Genomic DNA, 23,094 nt, shown 5'->3' with positions numbered 1-23,094 from the left:
CTCAATATTTTCAAATTACAAATGAAGTTTAGAAAAGGTTCCTTTTTAATTGCATATAAAAGATGACAATTTGTTTATTAAAAAATCAGTTCCCTCAAAGTAACTGTCTTCACATTGTAGCAGAATCTTTGTTCAAAAATAACAGGTCACCCTCAATTTATGACTGTACATATATTTGCAGTCTGGCACTTACTGTTAATAGTAAGACCTGAAGCTAATTGTAGTTAAACTGAATTACAGTTTAGCTGATTTACTGTGAAATTGTTGCATTTAATGTATAAGATACGTTTATTTTAATAGTAACTTTCTAATATAGCCCAGTATGTCTATCTTACAAAAGCAGAATGTGTCTGTGCCTAAGAAAGCTCTCATGTGTGACTGAAATGGTGAAAGATGCAGGTGCACAGAAACATTCCTTTAGTCACTCTAATTTGTTTCAAAATGGAGACATTCATCTGCTGAAATTACTTAAAATATTTAATCAAGAATATTTAAAGGATTCTCTTTGAGTAGTGTGGGGGAATAAATTTTCAGCAAAATGATTGCGTTTGTTCCTTGAGGACACTTGCCTGAGTCACTGGTGTAGTTTATAATACAGGAAGGGACAGTAGCATGCTACAGTTAAGACTGCAAGTTAAAATTAGCAAATGTGGAAGCATAAGATTTCATCTTTATTTGCTACCTTATTTTATGCAACTGTTGTATCTGATGTACTCACCACAGGAGCCACAGTTTGTCGGAATTAACTGAACACCACAGTTGTACAAGCAGCATTATATACAATGTTTACTAATTTTTGATAGAGAAATCATGCCAGAAATATCAATGTAGTAATTAAGATTAAAAAAAAACCAACCCTTTAGTATATAGTAAATAGATTGCTGTGAAAAGTGCAAGTGTCTCTCACAAAGTTAGCCCTTAGGCAACTGTTCCAGTAGTGCCACTGCTGCAGTAATGGGAAGCAGAGAGTCCTGAGCCAATCGTCCTTTTTAATATGAAAAATATTAGCAATGGTTTAGTGGAAAATTTTGGTAGACTTTTAGGATACAAGCTTTAGTGTTCACCAGAATAGCAAAACCTGGTCTACAGGAAGAAAACTGAAATGTGCTGAGTACCATATAGTCTTTGGCAGCTGCTTTTTAAAAATATAACATACAAAAATAAGATCCTTCATGAATTTGATCTTATTCTTCTGTAAACAAGCTTGATATTGCTGAGATTCAACACTGTTTCATGAGCATCGGTGTGCTCACTGCATCATCGTAAGTTCATTATTCATTATAGTCCTTGTCTGCTTCTTGTGACTGATCCGCCTCTGCTGTGAGCTCTTCCAGAACCATGTAGCTGAAGACCTACTACATAAAGATTAGGTAAAACATCCATTTTAGTATCTGCTAGAAGTCTTAAATACCAAACCATATACATCCATGTTTTCAATGTTAAAATACTTTCCTTTTATTTATTAGCAATTGCATGATCTTCATTTTAAAAAACAAGGCTGATTTATGTACAATAATCTTAAAATATTTCAGTATCCTGTCTACTGGCAGTGGCCAATACCAGTTGCCCCAGAGGGAGTGAACCTAACAGGTAATGATCAAGTGATCTCTCTCCTGCCATCTCCACCCTCTGACAAACAGAGGCTAGGGACACAATTCCTTACCTATCCTAATAGTCATTAATGGACTTAACCTCCATAAATTTATCTAGTTCTCTTTTAAACTCTTTTATAGTTCTACCCTTTACAACCTCCTCAGGCATGGAGTTCCACAGGTTGACTGCATTGTGTGAAGAACAACTTCCTTTTATTTGTTTTAAACCTGCTGCCCATTAATTTCATTTGGTGACCCCTAGTTCTTATGGGAACAAGTAAATAACTTTTCCTTATTCACTTTCTCCACACCACTCATGATTTTATGTACTTCTATCATATCCCCCCCCCTTAGTCTCTTCTTTGCCAAGGTGCAAAGTCCTAGTCTCTTTAATCTATCCTCAGATTGGATCAATTCCAAACCTTTAATCATTGTAGTTGCCTTTCTCTGAACCTTTTCTAATGCCAGTATATCCTTTTTGAGATGAGAAGACATCATCTATATGCAATATTCAAGATGTGGGCAAACCATGGATTTATATAAGGGCAATAAGATATTCTCTGTTTTAGTCTCTATCCATTTTTAAATGATTCCTAACATCCTGTTTGAATTTTTTGACTGCCACTGCACGGATGTCTTCAGAGAACTATCCACAATGACTCCAAGATCTCTTTCCTGGTTTGTTGAACTTAAATTAGTCCCCATCATATTGTATGTATAGTTGGGGTTATTTTTCCAATGTGCATTACTTTACATTTATCCCCATTAAATTTCATTTGCCATTTTCTTGCCCAATCACTTAGATTTTTGACATCTTTTTGCAGTTCTTCAGTCTGCTTTGGTCTTTACTACCTTGAGCAGTTTAGAATCCTCTGCAAACTTTGCCACCTCACTGTTTACCCGTTTCTCCACATCATTTATGAATAAGTTGAATAGGATTGGTCCTAGGACTGACCCTGGGGGAGCACAACTAGTTACCCCTCTCCATTCTGAAAATTTACCATTTATTCCTACCCTTTGTTCCCTGTCTTTTAACCAGTTCTCAACCCATGAAAGGATCTTCCCTTTTAGCCCATGCCAACTTAATTTACATATGAGCCTTTGGTGAGAGACCTTGTCAAAAGCTATCTGGAAATCTAAGTATGCTGTGCCCAGTGGATCGATCTTGACCACATGTTTGTTAACCCCTTCAAAGAACTCTAATAGATTAGTAAGACATGATTTCACTTTACAGAAACCATGTTGACTTTTGCCCAACAATTTGTTTTTCTATGTGTCTGACAATTTTATTCTTTACTATTGTTTCAACTAAGTTGCCCAGTACCGACGTTAGACTTACCGGTCAGTAATTGCCGGGATCACCTCTGGAGCCCTTTTTAAATATTGGCGTTACATTAGCTATCTTCCAGTCAATGGGTACAGAAGCTGATTTAAAGGACAGGTTACAAACCATAGTTAATAGTTCTGCAATTTCATGTTTGAGTTCTTTCAGAACTCTTGGGTGAATGCTATCTGATCCCAGTAACTTGTTAAGTTTATCAATTAATTCCAAAACCTCCTCTTGTGCCACTTCAATCTATGACAATTCCTCAGATTTGTCACCTACAAAGGACAGCTCAGGTTTGGGAATCTCCCCAACATCCTCAGCTGTGAAGACTGAAACAAAATTCATTTAGTTTTTCTGCAATAACTTTATCATCTTTAAATGCTCCTTTTGTATCTTGATCAGCCAGGGGCCCCACTGGTTGTTTAGCAGGCTTCCTGCTTCTGATAAAAGGTAATAAAATGTCTCTTTTTAACTGAGTTTTTGGCTCACCATTCTTCAAACTCCTTTTTGGCATTTCTTAGTACGTTTTTATACTTAATTTGGCAATGTTTGTGCTCCTTTCTATTTACCTTGGTTAAAAGTAGCTGCTGTATTATTGTGGACTGCTCTGTGCCCTGATGCATTAAAGAAGCTTTGTACCAAGAATACTTGAAATTCCAGTGCTTGTGAGAAGTACCAGCATAAATACAGGAGAGTCTAATATTTACCATCCTTAAAAAATCATGATTTTTAAGACAGTTTCTTCTTTTGGTCTGTCTTCTCTTGTAGGCAATACTCCCTTTGGCTATGGATGTTTCAGCTTGAAAAACCAGTGTGAAGTGTACATAAAACATACACACAATGCAGGCACTAATTTCCCCTTTTTGATGCTAGATCATGCATCCTAGTTCCTTCCACTCAGACATGCCCTTTGAGCACCCTCCAGCCCGGGCCCTATTCAGATACTCTAATGGTGGTGGGGTTAAGTATTTAGGTTCGTGATCTGTGGTCTATACAAATTCTGGCAGCAATGAGAGAGCAGGAGTTGAGAGGAGCTTGGCCTGAGAAGGAGCTGATTCCCTGGACGCTTGGTGGGGAGGGAGAAACACATGCATACTGGTACCCTATCCCAACTGTGCCTTTAGGGCTTGTCTACATGGCAAGTTTTCTGTGTCGCAAGCTGGGCTAAAATTCCATATCATAGTCGTTTTGTCATATCACATAGTAATGTCCTTTGTAGACACTGCTAAGGAGCATGAAGTCCTGGATGTTGGCTTGACATACTATTACCTGAAGTACACTGTGTCAATATCCACACAGGGTGTTATTGCATGGCAAGCTGGTGCACTGTAGCTTCGCAACCTGGCTTGCTGCACAGTAACTTGCTATTTAAAGTGTTTAATACTCTCCGTCCAGTCCAGAACTAAGTAGGGGAAATAACAGGGAGGTGCTGCTAGGGCATGTTGGTGTGCATTTCATTCCTACAAAATTTATATGCCAAACCCTTCCTGTTGCTATCCCTTCTTGGGCTGGTTTCTGCTGTGCTCGCTAGCTGAGTGAGTGGCTGCTTCACTGAACTATATTGCACTGATTCTGATGGATGGAAAATTATGCCTTATTAGAGTTAACACCACAAATCATGGGACTCAAGAATTCCAACAGAAAGGGAGAAGCTGCAAGAGCTTTCTAATAGTACAACAGACAGTAATAGTTCAATTATCCACCCCCATTTTCCTCCCTGACTATGTGCTTCAACACTGAGCTGAAGGACCCACCAGATGCTCTCCATAACTGTTCAATCATTGACAAGGTTACCAGCCACAGTTGCCAACTCTCACACAGTAAATAAGCACCCTGACTTTCACAATAAGCCAAAAATCAAGCTAATCCCATTTCAAAACAAGGCCAAAACAAACCAATCCCTATGAACCCCAACACTCTATGAACTAATCGCCATGGACTGTGATGGGCCTGGTGTTCACCCTTGACTCTCTCCCCCATTGCCCCTGCTTGCCAGGAGCCAATCAAAAAAAAGAAGCAACAAGCCAATTAAGCCAAAAACAAGCCTAATTTCTGCATTTTTTTCATGGGTTTGGCATGTCTGATACCAGATCAGATAATAAATACCATCCTAACACCTATCCACTAGGAATCTGACAGACCAACTATCAGATATAAATACACCAAGAACATTTAACAGTTGTCAAGTCTGCTGCCTCATTTCTTACCCAATGGAGGATGATCTTTTCTCTCCTCATTTAAAGAATGACCCAGAGCATGATGGTGAAAAGAACTAATTCAGGAAGAACTAGATATCCCTAACTTGATACCTCTCGCTCTTATGTTAATAGAATCTGTAGAGCAATAAACATTCCAGTATTAAGATAGATACATAGGATGGGTTTTGAGTTTTAGGTGAAAAGATTATCCCAATTAAGGATTTACAATCCAGACTATTTTCCAATGTAAACTACCCAGCCATACCTGAAAACAATACAGTCAATATAGAAAACAAAACTCTATAGATTTGGCTAACTGTTTTTTACTGCTGTGTAATTGCAGAGTACAATGAGTGACACCCTCCCTACAGTAATCCTGAGATCTCTGAAGCAAGAGTTGCTGGAGACAAGAGGCCTTCCTCCCTAGATGATTTCTGTGGCAAAAGTGCACTTGCGCGCACACTGCTTCGTGTACCCTGCTGCTAAATCACAAAATCGTAATGGGGGTTGTATCTGAAGCACATAAGAATGGCTTTGTTTTAAAAGTTAAGAATTGTATCATTAGCATTTCCAGAATAGTAGGGCAGTTCAGGCTAGGGAATGCGTATTATCTGCCACTAAGTTCATCTCATCCCATCCCCACCCTTCCCCATGCAAAACCTCATCTACATTTAGAAACTTCACTGGTTTAACTAAAAGTGGATTTTAAATCAACTTAACTAAACTGGTAAAATCCTCTGCATGGTTACTCAACTCAATTTAAACTATGTGTATATTCAGCTTAAGTGGGTTACAAGTCAAATGAAGCTAAATTGATATCTGGGGTTTAAACTCATGTAAAAGTATCCCTATAGGGATTTTGACACATTGATTCAACTACACCAGGGACAGGCAGCCTAGGGCAAGGGTGCGGAAGGCAGCACACAAGCTGGTTTTCAGTGGCACTCACACTGCCTGGGTCCTGGCCACCAGTCCGGGGGACTCTGCATTTTAATTTAATTTTAAATGAAGCTTCTTAAACATTTTAAAAGCCTTATTTACTTTACATACAACAATAGTTCAGTTATATATTATAGACTTATAGAAAGACACCTTCTAAAAATGTTCAAATATATTACTGGCACGTGAAACCTTAGATTAGAGTGAATAAATGAAGATTCGCCACACCACTTCTGAAAGGTTGCTGACCCCTGAACTACACTGACTTTCAGTTAAACCAGCGCAGCTTTTAATATAAGCAAGGCCTTAGTTATACAGATAGTGAACCAGAACCAACAGGAAAATATAACCTTGAATTTCACATATATAGTACTTGATCTTTCTTTCTATTCAGTCAATTTCCATGTATTTTAATAGGAGAAGGATCAAAGTCCACAGTGTAAAAAGTCCTTTGAATTATTTAAACTGTTACATATGGCAGGAGGAAAAACCACACAACCCCCTATCTGTGAAACTTTGTATAACAGTAAATTAGAAGTATAAATAAAGTATAAATTAATTAATAGAGGTTTTCTGTTCATGTTGCAGATACAACTTAAGTCATGTGATATAAAAGCAGCAAATACCCCACATCACACCCATTATTATTTCAGTTAAAATATTGCAGTACCTGTGCCTGCTGATCCTCTACTGGTCCAGGGTTGATTAGCATAATCAATAACTGTGCAAGAACGGTGATACTGTGGATCAGGCTGAAAGATAAGGTGAACTAGTTTTGAATATTTGCATTAACAGGATTTTTTAAAATGGCAAGTCCCAATACCAAGAATTTTATTAAAACAGAACACTTTTAATGGTGCCCAATAACTCCATATTTATAACCTCATAAATACAATACGTGATCCTAATATAAAAAGATTAATATCCTGAGGTGGTTCTCCCTTAGGTTAAATTGGACAGAAGATCCCACACCTATCTACACCTCTCCCCTCCCCCCCAAAAATCTACTGTATATTACTTAGAAGCAGCACTAGCCATTCAAACTACCTATGTTTCAAGATAGGAAGCCCAAGTGTTCCTACAACCATACATGGAAACCATGAGCTGTACTGCAGGATTCAACACTCACAAAGCTTAATACACCTCTACCTTGATATAAAGCTGTCCTCAGGAGCCAAAAAATCTTACCACCTTATAGGTGAAACCACGTTATATCGAACTTGCTTTGATCCGCCAGAGTGCGCAGCCCTGCCCCCCCAGCCCCCTGAAGCACTGCTTTAACGCGTTATATCAGAATTTGTGTTATATCGGGGTAGAGGTGTATAATAAAAAAGTTAGTTAAAGCTGGGACAAGAAGCCAGCCAGATTGTTCCCCAGTAAATTTTAAAATAAAGAGCTATACAGCAGCATCTGATAATGAAATTGAACTGTAGAGATTTTACAAATAATATGGGGTTGTTCAAGGAAACTTAAGAAAACTATCCTTCAGTTATGCAGGAGGTTGAGTAGATGGCCCAACAAGTCCCTTTACGTTTACAAAGCAAAGTATTTTTTTCTTCCTAATTTCTTCATGAATGTAATCCTCTTGAAAGATGCTGGCTTGAAAAGCTCTGAAGATTAAAGTCATATTTAGATCAAAAGTAGTACAAGCTTCTTCACAATATACCTCACACTTGTTCTGGAAGGATCATCTCTAAGGAGAAGAGTGTAGTTCCAATAGCTGAAAATACTGACCATAAAGAGAGCTGGTTGTGAGGAATTTGGAGGCATGGACACTTAACCTCTAGGAACTGGACTGAGTCCACATTGTCATTTCACAGGTGCCAAACAACTTTATACCTACCAACCTGGGCAGCTTTAAATTGGGGATGTAGGAGTTAAAGGTTCTGTACCAATCACTTGAGCCATCCAGTTCTCCATTAAGTATTTATAAATGGTAACTGCTAAAGCAAAAATCTACCAAACAATCTCTCTGGAGCTAAATATTATTTTTTACCCAAAATGCATGTGTTGTATTAGGCCTGGAGAAATGATCAGGTAAGAAAAGCCTCTCCTGTGGCTGCTGATGGTTAATCTCATCTTCCATTGCACTCTGAGCTCGACTGGAATTCCCTCGGGCTTTCTACATCAAAGTACAGAAAAATTAACAATCAGACTATTTTTGATTGTGACTACATTAAAGATAAAATCTTGGAATCAGAGTTTAATCAACTATGAGCATCTTCATAGGAAACAGAAAATGGTTCACTGGGTCTGAAAAGCACTCAACTTTGCTCCAGTTTGTTGGTCAAAACTCATGAGCTTATTTTTGTATTACAACATTGTATTATCTTATCATAACTATGAGGAAGAACTTCTAAGAACATCAGGATAATCTGGATAACAACAAAAATATAAACCAAAAATAAAAATACAACAAACAGTTCTTGGATTTGCCAATACAATCTGCTGTGAGCTAAATTCAACTTTAACACATCTCTCGTTTCCAAAGAATTAAACGTGTTTTCATATGACATACAAATTGGGAGGTTACCGTTTGTCTTTGGGATCTCACGGTGTTCAAGTGTTCCATCACGTCAGCAGTACTAATAGGTGGCAGAAGATTATTTCGGCTCAAGGGCATTAAGGACGGTGACAACAGCTGGTCATGTGCAGTAGGACTGGAATCCGCCACCACCAATAACCAAAAATATACATTAATACCAGAGATTATGAGACCGATGTGAGCTAAAACAAATGAAACAATAAAACTCAGGACAACACATGGAGAATTGTAATTTAAGATGCTGGGTTGTTGTGTGGAAAGTATAGGAGAACTGGGCTTTAAGGGCGAGCACCGCATTGGACTAAGCTTGAAATTATTTTTGAAAAGTTACAAAATGGTCTTAGCCAGTAATTTTCTGTATTCCCTTGTTAGTAGGCTGGGGACTGCTCTTCATGCATTTTGTCAATGTATCCCTTGGGAAGGCAAACCTTCCAGACACCCTGAAGTCTGTTATGGTCCAGTCAATGGTCAAAACAACAGCGATCTCAGCAGTTTCACTAGATCTCAGATCTTCACAACCCTAAGCAAGGTCATGGGAAAGGTAACAGCAGCCCAGCTCCAGCACCACATAATTACTTATCACTAGATCCCTCCCAGATAGGTTTCAGACCTAGCTATGACATTGAGATAGCACAGTTACTCTTTCAGATGATTTTATGCCATGAACAGTGGCAAGGCATCTGTGCTAGTTCTACTGTATTTATCTAATGCCCTCAATATGGCTGACCACAAGATATTGCTATCCCATCCATGGAATATAGCAGGAGTTGATGGCACTGCTCTCACAGTGTTCTACTCATTCGTCTTGACTACATCTGAGGGCTGTGATGGGCAACTGCTCTTACCAAAAGCCTGTATCTGTGGAATCCCACAGGCCTCAATACTGTCCCCACTCCTCGTCAATATCTATGTGAGAGACCATGAGATGGTTGTGTTAGTATGGGCTCAAATGTCAGCAACATGCTGCTAAGGCACAGCTACATATATCGTTTGCACCTGAAGCAGATGCCATCTTCCAGCTACCTCACTGTATGGAAGAAATAAGCACCTGGATGGATAGAGTTCAGTAAACACTGACTCAGTTTCAAGTAAGATAAATGTTGGTGGGCAGTGAGGAACTTTTGGCAGATTTTGCATAATCTGTATCAATTTCTTCTGTTGAAGGCTTCTGTCTACTGTCTAGGAGGTAGGCCATCTTGGCTCTGCACTGTATCTAGATATCCAAGCTGTGGCAGCAGCCAGAAACATCTTCTGGATCTATGTCTTTGTAGTCTCAAGGATAGAATACTGTAATACTCTCTACGTGGGGCTGAGAATGGAAGATATACAGAGGCTGCAGCTGGTCTGGAATGTAGAACCCCATCTCCTACGCAGAACAGATAGACAAGAACATATAAATGAGAATCACTGTACTAGCTCCCCCTTTAACACTAGATCCAATTAAAAGTCCTGATCTTTATCGTCAGAGCCTAAATAGGACTGCCTTTTCCTCCACATCATCCTTGAAATACAGTGCTCAACAAGTACTAAGTAGTTGTTGGTACCCAAGATGAAGCTCACTGGTGCTGGAGTCCTGGCATTCTTGTGAAAGGGCACCCTGCTATGGAACTGTACCACAGTGCATAAGGATGATGTCATGTTTTGCCTCTTTTATTGTACAATACAAGATGCATATGTTTACACTGCCTTTTTCTTAATAAACACTCTGTCACTGTGGCCAGAAAGCCCAAAAAAGGGAGGAAAGAAATCAATAACGGACCAATGATATCTCAGAATGGAGAAGAGAAGTGTGTCCTAACAGGACAATGTTGAAACTTTATGTTAGATACCACTGTGTATGGCAAAATATACAAACAAATATAGATACTGCTGAAATGTGTATTTTAAGCAAGAGATTCTACCACACAGATCTGTTTCTCATCCTGCTTGTCTACGAAATCACTAACTGTGATCTCACAAATTCAACTTTATGACTTCATTACAGAACCAAAAAGAAAGATGTAAAAGGCTTGTTAAGAGCAAATCCTTTTTTTAAGAAGGTGAACTCAGAAGCTTTCTACCCAACAAAAGGCAAGTTCATTATTTATCTTACAAAGTTGATGGAATCAATGACATCTAAAACAAGACAGGGAGCAGCATTCCCTGGCTTCTCTGAAGTCTGAGTGATAATTTATTAGCAAGTGTTGCAGAAAAGACACAAAATTTAAGTCTGGACAAGTAAGCAAAAATGATTTTTAACTATTCCGTTTTAAAATTTATTTAACTGTGATATTTAAACCTACATAATATTTGTGTTAATGTGTGTGTTTAAGGAATAACTACAATGTGCAAACAAAAGTAAAAAGTTGTAAAATAGGTATTCTGCTTTGAAAATACTGCAATTTATAGGCATCTTATATATGAATAGAGTCCACTTATGAGATAAGTACTGAAGATATTCAAGAGGCCTTTGGTATTATATGCATACATTGGGAGGACATTCTGGAACTACGTGTTACAAGAGCTTGAAAAAATAACCAATTTTTTTAAAACCTCTCCTTGGAACCTATATATGCATTTAGTATATATTCTAAGAATAAAGGGGGTACTTCAAGAATTGTGAAATGAATCTCTGGGTCTGAGAATAGTGAAGAGAGACATTATAAGACACTGGAAGGAAGAAGGAGAATCAGCTATTAAGTAATTTACAGCTGAGTTGGTAATAATGACAACATCTGAAAAAAAAGGTAGAGAAGACAGGATAGATTGGATGAGTTTAAAAGAACACAAGTCCATTCCTAAATGTAGACTGTAAAGTCAAAAGGAAAAGTCAAGTCAGTTCCAGAAACACATACAGAATTCTGCCACTAGCCTGCCTGCAAAGGACACTCAACAGAGAAAAACTTGAATTCACTTTTCTAAATAAAACATTTTTAGGGTCTGTGATATCCAATGACTCTTCTGGATTTACTAGCAATGTTGCACAATATATCATTCTGGGTTGTCACAGATACCAGAAGCATCAGAGATCAATTAGAGACTTTTAGTACTTGTGGCTTCCCAGAATCATACATTTTGGCATGTCACTTCTAAATCCAGAAGAGCCAGCTCTTGGTACTCGCACTCCAGGGTGACTCAGCTGCTTTCAGAGTGTTAAAGTCTGTTTTGGATGCAGGCAAAAGACTGGAGGAAAATGAAAATAATTTCATTCCTGAGTTGATCCAAAGCCCATTGAGGTCAATGGGAGTCTTTCCATTGACTTCAGCGGGCTTTGGAACAGACTCACTAAGATTAGCGTCCTCTGTAGCTATCATATTGTACATCTTTACGTGCAACTCTCCTCTTCTCTCCAAGGCAGCAATTAATAAAATTAAGTTTGCTCTCCAGTTGCTCAGAACTTATAGGAATGTAGTCTCTCTTATACAGCAATGCACAGCATCACATCTTACACAATTTTCAGAAACATAGGTTTCAGGTAAAATGTTACGTCAGTTTTAGCAAATGTAGCAGTTTCAGCTTTCTCAGGAGGCAGTGATTTAATTTGCAGTTATATTTTTTTTTAATTAAAAATCAGACACAGTCGCCATTTGACAGCTTTTTTGCTTTATATGGACTTTGTTCTATAAACCTTTAGTTCTATAATTTGCAGAGTGAAAAACTGGTTTTCAAACATACAGTCGTGTTCCCCTGATGACTTCATCCATGGATCTTGGTGTCCCCGAACGAGAGTGGTTAGTGTTGATGGGATGCAGGGTGCGTGGTGGTGGATTGCGTCTTCTAGCAGAATGAGCAGAATATGACAGAGAAGACGTACTGAGCTCTAGAGTGCGATTTAGTCGAGTTCTTGTTGAGAGGATGGAACTGGAGCCTGGCCTCAATAGTGGTTTGTCATCCAGATCTCTAACAACAGAATCAAGGAACCAAACGAAACATACATAAACATGGTCATTATGACAGATTTCATACTCCTAGTACAGACACTTTTGATACCATTCTATAAGTCACGGAGGGCTGTGCTATCAAGCAATAGGGCAAGGAACAGAAAGAAAGGAGGTAGGCTTTATTTTTAATTATCATGAAATGTTCCGGATTGAAGAGAATAGAAATGGAAGAATTACTATACAACACAGAGAGTGGCAATGCAAGCTAAACCCTCACATCCTGGGCTTTTTGCCTCAGACCAGATCAAACAGGTCTATCTCTAGAGCTAAGAGGGCACCTTAGTTTCCAGCTCCATTCAACCTGTGATTGTCCTCTTCAGGATAACAAACGCTATGCCAGCTAGTACCAGTTGTGATGCAGACAACAGCTAACTGATAAACTAGCCATATTAAAAAAATAAATTTTAAAAGTTTGGGATTAGATGACTTAATGGGTTAGTGCATTAATCTTTCATCTCTGTAGATCAAGTTGAAATAATATTTAGATCAGAAACAAAAAGGTGTTGTTTGCTTGTTCCATCTGTTGCATGTCACAAAACCACCACACAATTTGCCATTTGGCAAGATGGGCCTTTTTTTGAGAGAGCCTCAATATATGAAATAGCAGGCTTGTTCCAGTTCCAGACTGTTATATTGGCAGAATGGTAAGAGAGAACTGGTATTACATTCTCTCTCCCCCATGCCTCATGTGAGTCAAGTTGTATCAGTCTCTTACATGAGCATCCAACCACTACATTTTAAAAAGAAAACCAAACCTCAACACCATCCTTTCAGCTACCCTTATGAAACCACAGTATATTTAACACTTTTAAATTCTGATTCAGCAAAGTATTTAAGCATGTGCCTAACTTTAGGCATGCGAGTAGTCCCAGTGGCTTACACAGGAGCATAAAGTTAGTCTTGTGCAAGTGCAGTAAATATATTGCATCACTGACAACAGATAAGTAGGTGAGAAAATAATCGAGATCTGCTGCTTACACTATGGGAGATTAATTTCTTTGACACTGGGTTTAATCCCAATACATTCTTCTTTCCTAGCATTAAAGAGCACAACTTTACTACAGTACTACGAAGACAAAAAGCTACTAATTCTTACAATATTTTCTCTATTAGAGGCAGATTCCTTTGCTGTAAGTGGATCCCATGTATCACCATCAAACCATTCAGATTTTGTTGAGGGCTTCCACTTGATCCTTGAGAGACATTTATCTGCAAGTCAGAAAAAAACAGATTTACTTTTGACATGATGACTCACCTATGTTCTTGCCCTTATCACATAATCACTGGAAAACAACAGAAGCTGAATGCTTCCAACCAAAGCAGAGTATATTCATATACATCACTCTCATAGTTTGGCTAAGTATCCTATAAATAACAGTTGAAGCTTGGTCTTGCAAATGATGGCACTTAGTATATATTTTTATTTTAAAATATCTGCTACCATACTATATATTGTACTTAAAGCTTCACAACTGAGGCTTTCATTTGCAAGAAACAATCTTGTGACATGGTGCACAAATGAGTGTAATATAATGACTAAAGGAGAATCTTTATGATCTCACTTTACAATGTGTTGGGCACTTCTTTTATGTCAAGAATAAAACTGGAAAATCCTCTCCTTGTAACTCAGGCTGATCTGGAAAAATGGCAAATTCCACCCACCACAATGACACCAATAGTAAGAACAACAGAGCTTTAATCTCTCCAGCATACATACTTGAGGTGATTTTCTCCTCTTTTTGGTTTTGCGGCTACATCTGGGTTGTGGGCACTACACATACAATAAGGCAAACATGAGGAAGAGGCAGAGGATTATACAGGAAAAGTGGGAAGAAAGAAATAAAAAGGAAAGAATTGAGTTAAAAACTGATGAAATATAGATAACATTTTTGGTGCTTTCCACTTTATGGACATCTAATCCTAAAGTAGAACATGCAGGGCCAGAATCAGTATCTAAAAAAATTTTTTTTTTAAATCATGTTTTAAATGTAGAGTCACTTACCACTTCACAGAGACTAGACTCTAATCTCTAATTTCTAATGACCTTGGAAATGGCTGGGTTGACAGTGCCTAAAACATCTCTCGTGCACACCACTCAGAACCTCACAATTTAACTCAAGCAGTGTTAAGTATAGGAAGAATCTACACCATTACCATCCAAAACTCACCATACCTTGGTCCATTATAAATGATACTACAAAACAACAACAACATTTAAAACAGATAAAAAACAATTGTTACTGTGAGGCATAACAAAACTGAAGTTTTAGAAAGGGCAGTTAGTGATCATGATTCTAATTTTATGAAGAGGTCAAAGCACAAATCTCCCTCTAGAAAACTTTAGCCACTCTGGCCAGGCAGGCAGTGTTACTCCAATTCAACCTTAACCACTGGGCCAGTAGAGCTTACCAAATTTGAGGTGACGGAGGGCATTTTAGCTTGTGGCACTCGAGGTAACACCAATGGCAGAGGTTCAAACTGCAGAAAAGGGCTTCCAGGATCCATTCTCCTTGTTTCTACAGTTATGACATTTTTCTCATCATCTATGCAAAACAAGAAGAGTGGAGAATCCACATCACTACAAACTGTCAGCATTGCCACTTTTATGGGCAATACTTTGAATCCAAAGATTTTAGGCTCTTTTTTGATAGATTTCATTCAGGTGTTTAATTCTGTTTAGTATTGTTAAATTCATGTCTCATCAAGTTGAAAAATCAAGGTACTGTTGTTGTTAAAGGGTATCACCAAAATATGTCTCTCTTTTATTCCATTCCATACAGTAGTAAAAAAAAATCCTGCTCTGCAAGTATGGATCAGATGATTTTTTTCACAGGCAGGCAGGTTATAAGTTGTTTAAACAGTAATATCAACTACAGATTTTAACATCCCTTGAAAATGTAATGTGGTGGGGAGTACTATCTAAAATATTTTTTTATTTTTCAATTTACCCTATTCATTGCTCTTTAACAAAAACAAAACATTACCAATACAATACTGCAATATCTCTGCTCTGATGATGCAGGATAGCAGCTAACCAAAAGATGAAATAAGCGTACTTCAAACCTGTGTGGTTGTCAAAGACACTAGTGAACTGATTATTTTTGGGTAGTAGGAAGACAAACAGTGTTTCCCAAATGGAATAGAGCAACAAGTGTTATTTATAGGATTCTAAAATAATATTGGAAACTATGGAAGGTATAAAAATTATACTAAGTAATAAAAAGTACTGACTACCTCTCTTTGAAGTATGATTTAATGCACAAATATTGCCTCCAGAAATACAGTGTATCCTATGAGGCTAAGGCTTACTAATTTTAAGCACTACAAAGAATATCCTTTTTAAAGAGAGCATCAGAGTATTACATCCATTTCAAATTTTATGTCAACACTGATCCTTACCGGAGACTGATCCTTCCCAGTGCCGGCAGATTAACTCCTCCACAGAGTCCAGGACTTCACGCCACACATCATCAAACACATATGTGAGCACAGCATCCTTCATGCAGTAACATGGAGATATAGGAGGGAAACCTAATTTCTGTCTGTCAGATGAGAGTCCCATTTTCCTTTCATGCAACTCTTCCTCCCTGTAAAGAGACGGTGAGCAAGATTTCTATCTTGACTTAAACAAACTGCTTTCTCTATCCTTTGCATTCTTGTTGTAATCATTTAATGTTTTAAATGGCTGGTTATATGTCTGTTACATATGTGCACCTCTGTTAGACTTTGGTTCTATTTCCTTTTAAGATAAAATGGGTAGGTCAGGACAGCTGGCTGCATGATTACAAGAAATGACTTCAACAGAAATGGCATATTTCTCACAAATTATTGTCTGTTGAGGGGTGCCGGTGCACTCAACAAATAAGAGCAGATAACCCACTGAATCTAGTATTGGCGGCAGCATGCTTCTGTGGATAGAACACTGACATGAGAATATATTTCATAGTCTGCCACTGATCTGTGTGATATTCAGTAAATCACTTTACCTCTCTGTGCCTTGACTTTCTGATCTGTAAAATGAGTATAATGACAATTATCCTCCTTGGTAAAGCACTTTGAGATCCATGAATAAAGAGCGCTTTATAAAAAATATATATTAATATTTACAATTTGAGTACTTAACTTCCAGTGGGACTATTATCTTCATTCATCTCCCCACTAGGCAGCAGTTTTGAATGCACATCACTACAAAGTCACTGATTTTGGCAAGAAAGGCAACTAACAGCCACCAAATATTTAGAATATAGAACCAACTTAATTTCAGAGAATTAAAAAGAAATAAAGCTCTTGTATTTAAAAGATATAAAAAGAAAGCTCAGGGGCAGCAAATAGACTCCAGCTGCAGGATCTTCCACAAGACAAGAGGTGTATTAAGTTCTGAAGGCCAGGAGATGTCTGCTGCATTCAAGAACATGATGGGTCAGCCAAAAGATTTCTCATGCTGACACAGAATAAAAAATATTTCAGCATCTATTTATTACAGCATCAATATCTTCTATTTAATATTTAACATAAAAAGCTACACATTTTGAAGATAAGGAAGGGCTAGCGCTAAAGGAGTTTTCTATACTGACTACTTAATACCTTACAGAATTTTCTGCTGTTTGTTCACTGCAATACCCACCTCCTACTGGCCTGGTCAGCACATGCCAGACAATGGTTTTCAAACCAGAGTAGCTGTACTCCTATGGGTACATGAGAAAAATCATATAATGGCGGACAATGTTCAGGGGAGCTCCCCCTTTGAGTTACAGTTTTTGGTTGTGCCCCTCAACCGAGACAAGATGGGGCGGCCCACTGAGGTGAGTCAATGGATAGAGATGATGCTCCCTTCCTGAGTCCTGTGGCACAGGTCTGGCCCGAGCCACGTGGCGTCGCTGTTCATCCCCCTGAATGTTCCTCTGTGCCCCTCGAAGAGGATGCGCACCATAGTTTGAAAACCTCTAGAAGCTGCTGCTAAACGGAAGGCGGAAATCTAGGGGGGAGGGGCTGACCCTGTGTGCCCCCCCACGTCACCTCTACCTATCTCAGATGGGGGTACGCAGTAGACTACATTATTTGGAAAGGGGTATCCAGCCCTAAAAAGTTTGAAAGTCACAGCCATATACCAATCAAACTCATGAACTGTACACATAAGTGACTTTGTTTTTTCAAACTAGTTAACTTGTGACCAACTAACAAACTAACAGGTCATACAGATTTCTTCCTTACTTTTGTCTACATTGGGCAAGTTGCACAAAATAAGTGGTGTTTCCAACTGACACCCTTAATTTCCTTCTTTTGATGGAAACAAATGTAAATTATTTTCTCATAAATAGCGAATCCAGAACAACTTAATTCCTCTTAAGGAGGTAGAGAGATCTAATACTACATAAACACTGGTAATCTGGACACTGAAATGCAGAAGCAGCACCAAGCACATTCATGATACATAACAACCAGTAACAAACTTGACATTCAGAATCAGGCTGTTATGTTATAAACCACTCAGGCCAGAAACAGAAGCAACTAGTATGAACAGTTATAAAAAGGAATTAAGACAAATACTTTGAGGGGAAAAATATAGCACAGCAAAATTACTAATTCAAGGAGGTAGATAGACCTCCATGGTTTTACAAGCTCCTCTCCAGCCTTAAACATTTGAAATTTCTCTAGTCGGATGATGTGAGAGAAGATTCAGTGAAAGTATTGTTTTGTCACATTAATTGTCATCCCAATGTCAAGAACAAACGTAATATATTATCATTTAGCAACAGAAATTCCAGGCCACCAGTACTACAGGTGTTGTTATAGATTAATATTCAATACCTACACATCTCTGCAGTCAAATGCTAGATATTCCTCCGTTGTTCCTTCAGAAACAATTACTCCATCTTCACCTTCTTCACTCTCCACAGAGCAAACAGTAGGAGGTTTTGAAAAGTCAACATCTTTATGAACGGGAGTAACACACAGAGGTATCTTCTTGCCCAAAATACTAAACCTTAACAAACAAAGTATTTTTCAAAAAGCAGAAAATAAAAGAAATTTGTTATTCTATTTATAACAGTAGAATTTAGCTTTTCCTGTATGGTCAACTGAGACACATAAGATGGTTTGGTTGGAAGACCAAATGGGTACATTAATGGGTTAGGTACTGGAAAGGACAGTAAGCCTGCATATTGTGGATTTTAATGCTGTACATTTTTAATGCTTATACAAGAGTCTACAGTCTCAGAGAATAAGTTTATAAAACAATTGTAAAGAAAAAAGTGCTTTATATCTTTAAAGCACTGTATAAACATTAATAGTTAATGAATGTCACTGGCAATTACTATACACAGAAGTCCTCAAAAAGCTAACTATCAACTTATTAGGTCAATTTGCAGTCTACTGCACCTCAACAACAGACTCATCTGGAAGGTCTAACCATCCTGAATCTAGTAACTCTTTTCTTTTGGCTACTAATCCATGCTTTGTTCAAAAACCTACCAAACAAAAAATGCTGAAGCTTGACTTTATATACAACTCATAAATTAAGAAAATAAATTGATTGTTGCAATCCTTGAGCAGAAAAATCACCTTCATACACTGATACAATCTGGGAAATCTACTGATACTTACTCACTAGAATCTCTTTCTTGTACTGGGCTGACATCCAATGAACCTAAGCTGCTAGAAGGTGAACTTGAATACCACCCAAAACCTTCATCTGTGGGGATTACTACCTGCTTCCCCAAAATCCTATAATATTAAAAAGAAAATATGAAAAATCAGACAATGTGATACATAAAATGGCTGAATGATTGATTATACAAGAAAGTAAATAAAGTTTATTGGGAAGCCATATGAATACCATAGAAATAGTGAAGTTGCTTGTATCTCACACAAAAAGCTTTGAAAATATACTTGTCAAATGAGAAATTTTCTGCTTTGCAGATTATATTTTAATGTGGTTTGAGGTATTTTCTCTACACACATTGCATGGTATCATGCATATGTGTTAAGAAAATTCTTTTGCTTTCTCCTCTTCTAAATTAATGCCTTAAGCATTGGCAAATCTGTCAAATGTAAGAATAAGATTTAAGTCTCCAAATAGCCACCATATCTGGCAAGCTATTTATTTGTAGAGGAGAGATGAATTATTGGTGTTTTTTAATTATCAAAAAATAAACATCTATCATTTCTAAGAAAAAGTTGCTATTTTAGGGCCCAATGCAGTGAAAAATATCAACAGTCTTCCATGCACCTGAAGGAACTAAATATGAGCCTTGCAGCGGTGGGGGAAGAGTGGGAGCAGACAGACAATTTTCTCTCCACATATTGTATAATCACTCACACACACATCAGTTCTAACAGTGTTTAAAAATACAGCCATTTCCACCACTAGCAATTTGGTTCTTTAATAATTCTGTGACATTACCAGCATTACTCCATCAATAAAATACCTGAGATGAGGAAAGCTAGATGTCCATTGTTGGCACTCTTCTTGCAGACCCTCAACATGCACACTTTCTTTCTGTTCATATAAAAGCTCATCAATGTGTCTGAACATCTCCTGAACTTGTCGTGTGGCAGCTTTATCAAATTCCTAGGAAGAAAAATTATCCAAAAAAAAAAAATGTTAAACGGGAGGATTTGGGGTGAGAATTTTTTTTAAGCCACCTTAATTGAAAAAAAAACACATTAGTTTACTTAAACTTTAGCAGGAATAATTTAAATAGTAAGGACCTCTCTCACAGACGCACGTTAACCTTAAGTCATCTTTCCACTGGAGAGAACACGGATTGATGTAAGTGCTGATCTCATGTACACACAAAATTTAGATCAGCACTGTCCTTACTGGATGGTTTAACAGGTTTCAGAATATTTGTTTTAAATCAACAATAAGAAAGAAAATTGTCAGTTGAGACATGGCAATTCAGGTAAATTACCTGGAAACATGAAAAAATAAGACTCATCCAAATTTCAGTGAAATGGAAAATTAATCATGCCATAGATGGTGACAGAGAATGGAAAAACAATGCTAAGTGGTATCAGATGTTGCCATAAATGTATGACACTGAACAGTAATCAAGACTTGATAAGTGCCAAATCCTCTATGTAGCCAGTAAACAACTGAGGATGCTTCTCCAGACAGAAAACAACTGAAGATGTTTCTCAACTCATTTAAAATTCAACAATTTTTCTGTCTCCACTGCGGAAAGAGCAATAACACCTGTTAATCAGAGCCTGTACTGGCATATGAAAGAGAAATACATTTTTTAAAAGGGAAAAAATTTCAGTGGCTTTAATATGCTTTGAGAAGCATAGAGGTTTTCCGAAATACAGTTTGGTAAATCCAACCAAATGAAAACCACACACGGGCATGTGAGGTTCAACAATTATGGCATATATGCCGTATACATTACTTTTACTCATGAAATTTTCTGTGATCTGAAAATTTTAAACTAAAAATGCAAACTATATGATATTCAGGTATTAGCAGAACGTATACTGATTAGACAATAAAGAAGAGAGAGTTGGGAGAGGTTAAGAGAGAAAGACCCTCCATTTCTTTTCCCATAGCAAATACCATTACATTATTTACAGTTCTCACCTTAACCTGGATTTTGCAAAGAAATTTATTCAAAATGCTACTTTCAATGTGTCAGCACAATCTTTCAACTATCTCTCATAATTTTATGCTGGAGGACTGTGTTCTACTCACATCGTAGCCCCAAGAGAAGACTGAGCTGTCTTCAGTGGAGGTGCCTGTGTAACTCTGACTAGCAGACCATGAGCTCCCATTGTCAGCTGGAGTAATATCTGGGTAATTTGATTCCTTCAAGGTTTCAGACTCCCTAAAATGCACATTTTTGGGGGTAGAGGAGAAAAAAATTCTCATGAGATACATTCAGAAATATGTGGATGAGTAGACTATTTTTCATGTGTAGAAAGGCATATTTATAACAGTTTAGATTGCAGAAGAGGGCTGTAGGATTAGGCTCTTGACACGTTCATTTTCCAAGAGTTATTTTACTACCTTCTCCCTTTAACTACATAGAGAATTACCAGTTCATCTCCACACCTCAGAAAATCACACTCCCTCTCTCCTGCTTCTAGCATAAAAATGAGATGACCCACAATATTCACAAGCTGTGACAGATCATAAGGATTTAACTATTCTGAAAATTATTCCCAAACACTACTTGTGTTCCCATACATGTATACTAGGGCTTGAAAAAATATATCATATTGTCTTGTCAAAATGAAAGGGAAGGCAACCAGCAAAGCATAGAGTCACTACTCTAGTGAGAAGCCTGGGTCAAGCTGTCAGGAAGGGGACAGTGATGGTGTTGGTGTCACTAAGGATAATCCTAAGTAACTTAAAAGGTAAAAGGCAATAAGGATATACAGCCTCCCTGTTTGGGTCTCAGATGAGCAGAAGTTCTTCCATGTTTAAACTCTAATTGACCTAACAGGCCAATAAATAGAAAAGGCCAGGTGCAATGTCCCTTATCAGTTGCCATATAGCTCAAACTGGTCTAAAGCAGAAGTAATGAGGCCTGTGCACCTTTAGCAGAAGGACAAGATAACTTGCAGAAGGAAAACTTACTAATGAGCTGCCGCGGCCAAGATTACTTAATGCACCTGCGCTTACGTAACTGCTACAGGGGGAGGAAGGAGAAGAGGGAGGGGGAAGACAAAGAAGTGTGTGAGAAAAGAATGCTGCAGCCGGACAGAAGAGGGAGGGGAAACGGGGGCTTGCTTGTCAGTGAGAAAAGTTCTCATGGATATAAAGGAACAGACTGCTTGTTTTAGGTGTGCTGGATTTGAGGCATGTCAAGTCTCCCAGCACCACTTTGAGATCTCAAATAAACTTAGTTTGCTTCTCTACCCTGGTGTGTTTATTGGCTTGGTGCACACCGGGCGACAGACCCCCCTGCTGTTGCCTCCCTCGGGCACTTTCTGCCGGCAACAATGGGATTTAATTGTCTCCATCCTCATTATGACCCCAGTCCAAGAAGCTGTTCTATGTTGGGGACCTCTTTGCCCATGCAGGGTTCCATTAATTTCACTGGCAACCTGTGCAAGTGCAGATCTCTGAGGTCTATATTGTATTATCTCTGGGAATCGAGCATTAGTAGCGTAATTATACTGTGGATTCATGCCATTGTGAATCAACAAATATACCACCTAATATTATAGACTGTGTCGCTGTGATATCTTTATAATGCAGAAAGAACACAAAAGTTGTCTGTTTCTCTGGGTCTCCTGACAAAAATATTTTATTAATCCAGATACCTCAAGAATTCTTCATAGCTTTCAGTGGCCGGAGTGGCTGTGTAAATATCATCTAGTGGCTCTGCCAGGGGATGATGCTCTAAAGCATGTTTTGCAAGTCCATGGCTAAAAGAAACATAAAATAAATAAGCTCAATTTGGCATTAGTTCTGAGAATAAACCCCACAACTCAAAACTTCTGCAGAGTTCCAGGGCATTAGAGGTTTTTGCTGATTTTAAAGGAAACAATAACATGCACACCTAAACTGTCTTTATATGCTTAGAGGATTAGTGCCACTATATTAAATATCTACCAGTATTCCATTACA

General features: G+C 38.0%; 1 protein-coding gene across 6 annotated transcripts in view; it reads right to left on the bottom strand.

Moving 5' to 3' along the window:
* Nucleotides 1-22: 22 nt before the first annotated feature.
* FAM149B1 (family with sequence similarity 149 member B1) overlaps nucleotides 23-23,094 on the bottom strand; it is a 24,452-nt gene continuing 1,380 nt past the window's right edge. Inside the window, exons 2-16 of one of the 6 annotated variants that reach the window (XM_075072625.1) lie at nucleotides 22,788-22,892; nucleotides 21,211-21,343; nucleotides 19,949-20,091; nucleotides 19,125-19,244; nucleotides 18,334-18,504; nucleotides 15,921-16,108; nucleotides 14,931-15,064; nucleotides 14,239-14,292; nucleotides 13,618-13,730; nucleotides 12,256-12,480; nucleotides 8,590-8,716; nucleotides 8,053-8,178; nucleotides 6,727-6,808; nucleotides 2,932-3,017; nucleotides 1,271-1,355 (exon numbers count right to left, since the gene is read on the bottom strand). In XM_075072625.1, coding sequence (XP_074928726.1) covers nucleotides 2,935-3,017; nucleotides 6,727-6,808; nucleotides 8,053-8,178; nucleotides 8,590-8,716; nucleotides 12,256-12,480; nucleotides 13,618-13,730; nucleotides 14,239-14,292; nucleotides 14,931-15,064; nucleotides 15,921-16,108; nucleotides 18,334-18,504; nucleotides 19,125-19,244; nucleotides 19,949-20,091; nucleotides 21,211-21,343; nucleotides 22,788-22,892 — 1,804 coding nt within the window. In that variant the 3' untranslated portion in view covers nucleotides 1,271-1,355; nucleotides 2,932-2,934. Of the gene's footprint in view, nucleotides 1,356-2,931; nucleotides 3,018-6,726; nucleotides 6,809-8,052; nucleotides 8,179-8,589; nucleotides 8,717-12,255; nucleotides 12,481-13,617; nucleotides 13,731-14,238; nucleotides 14,293-14,930; nucleotides 15,065-15,920; nucleotides 16,109-18,333; nucleotides 18,505-19,124; nucleotides 19,245-19,948; nucleotides 20,092-20,434; nucleotides 20,656-21,210; nucleotides 21,344-22,787; nucleotides 22,893-23,094 lie in introns of those variants that run through there. The other 5 variants (XM_032765869.2, XM_075072626.1, XM_075072627.1 and 2 more) reach the window with 5 other exon arrangements.

The sequence above is a fragment of the Chelonoidis abingdonii genome, chromosome 15 (assembly GCF_003597395.2).
Source record: "Chelonoidis abingdonii isolate Lonesome George chromosome 15, CheloAbing_2.0, whole genome shotgun sequence".
Taxonomy (NCBI): Eukaryota; Metazoa; Chordata; order Testudines; family Testudinidae; genus Chelonoidis; species Chelonoidis abingdonii.
The sequence above is the reverse complement of the archived record's forward strand: the minus strand, read 5'-3'. Positions and strand labels throughout refer to the sequence as shown.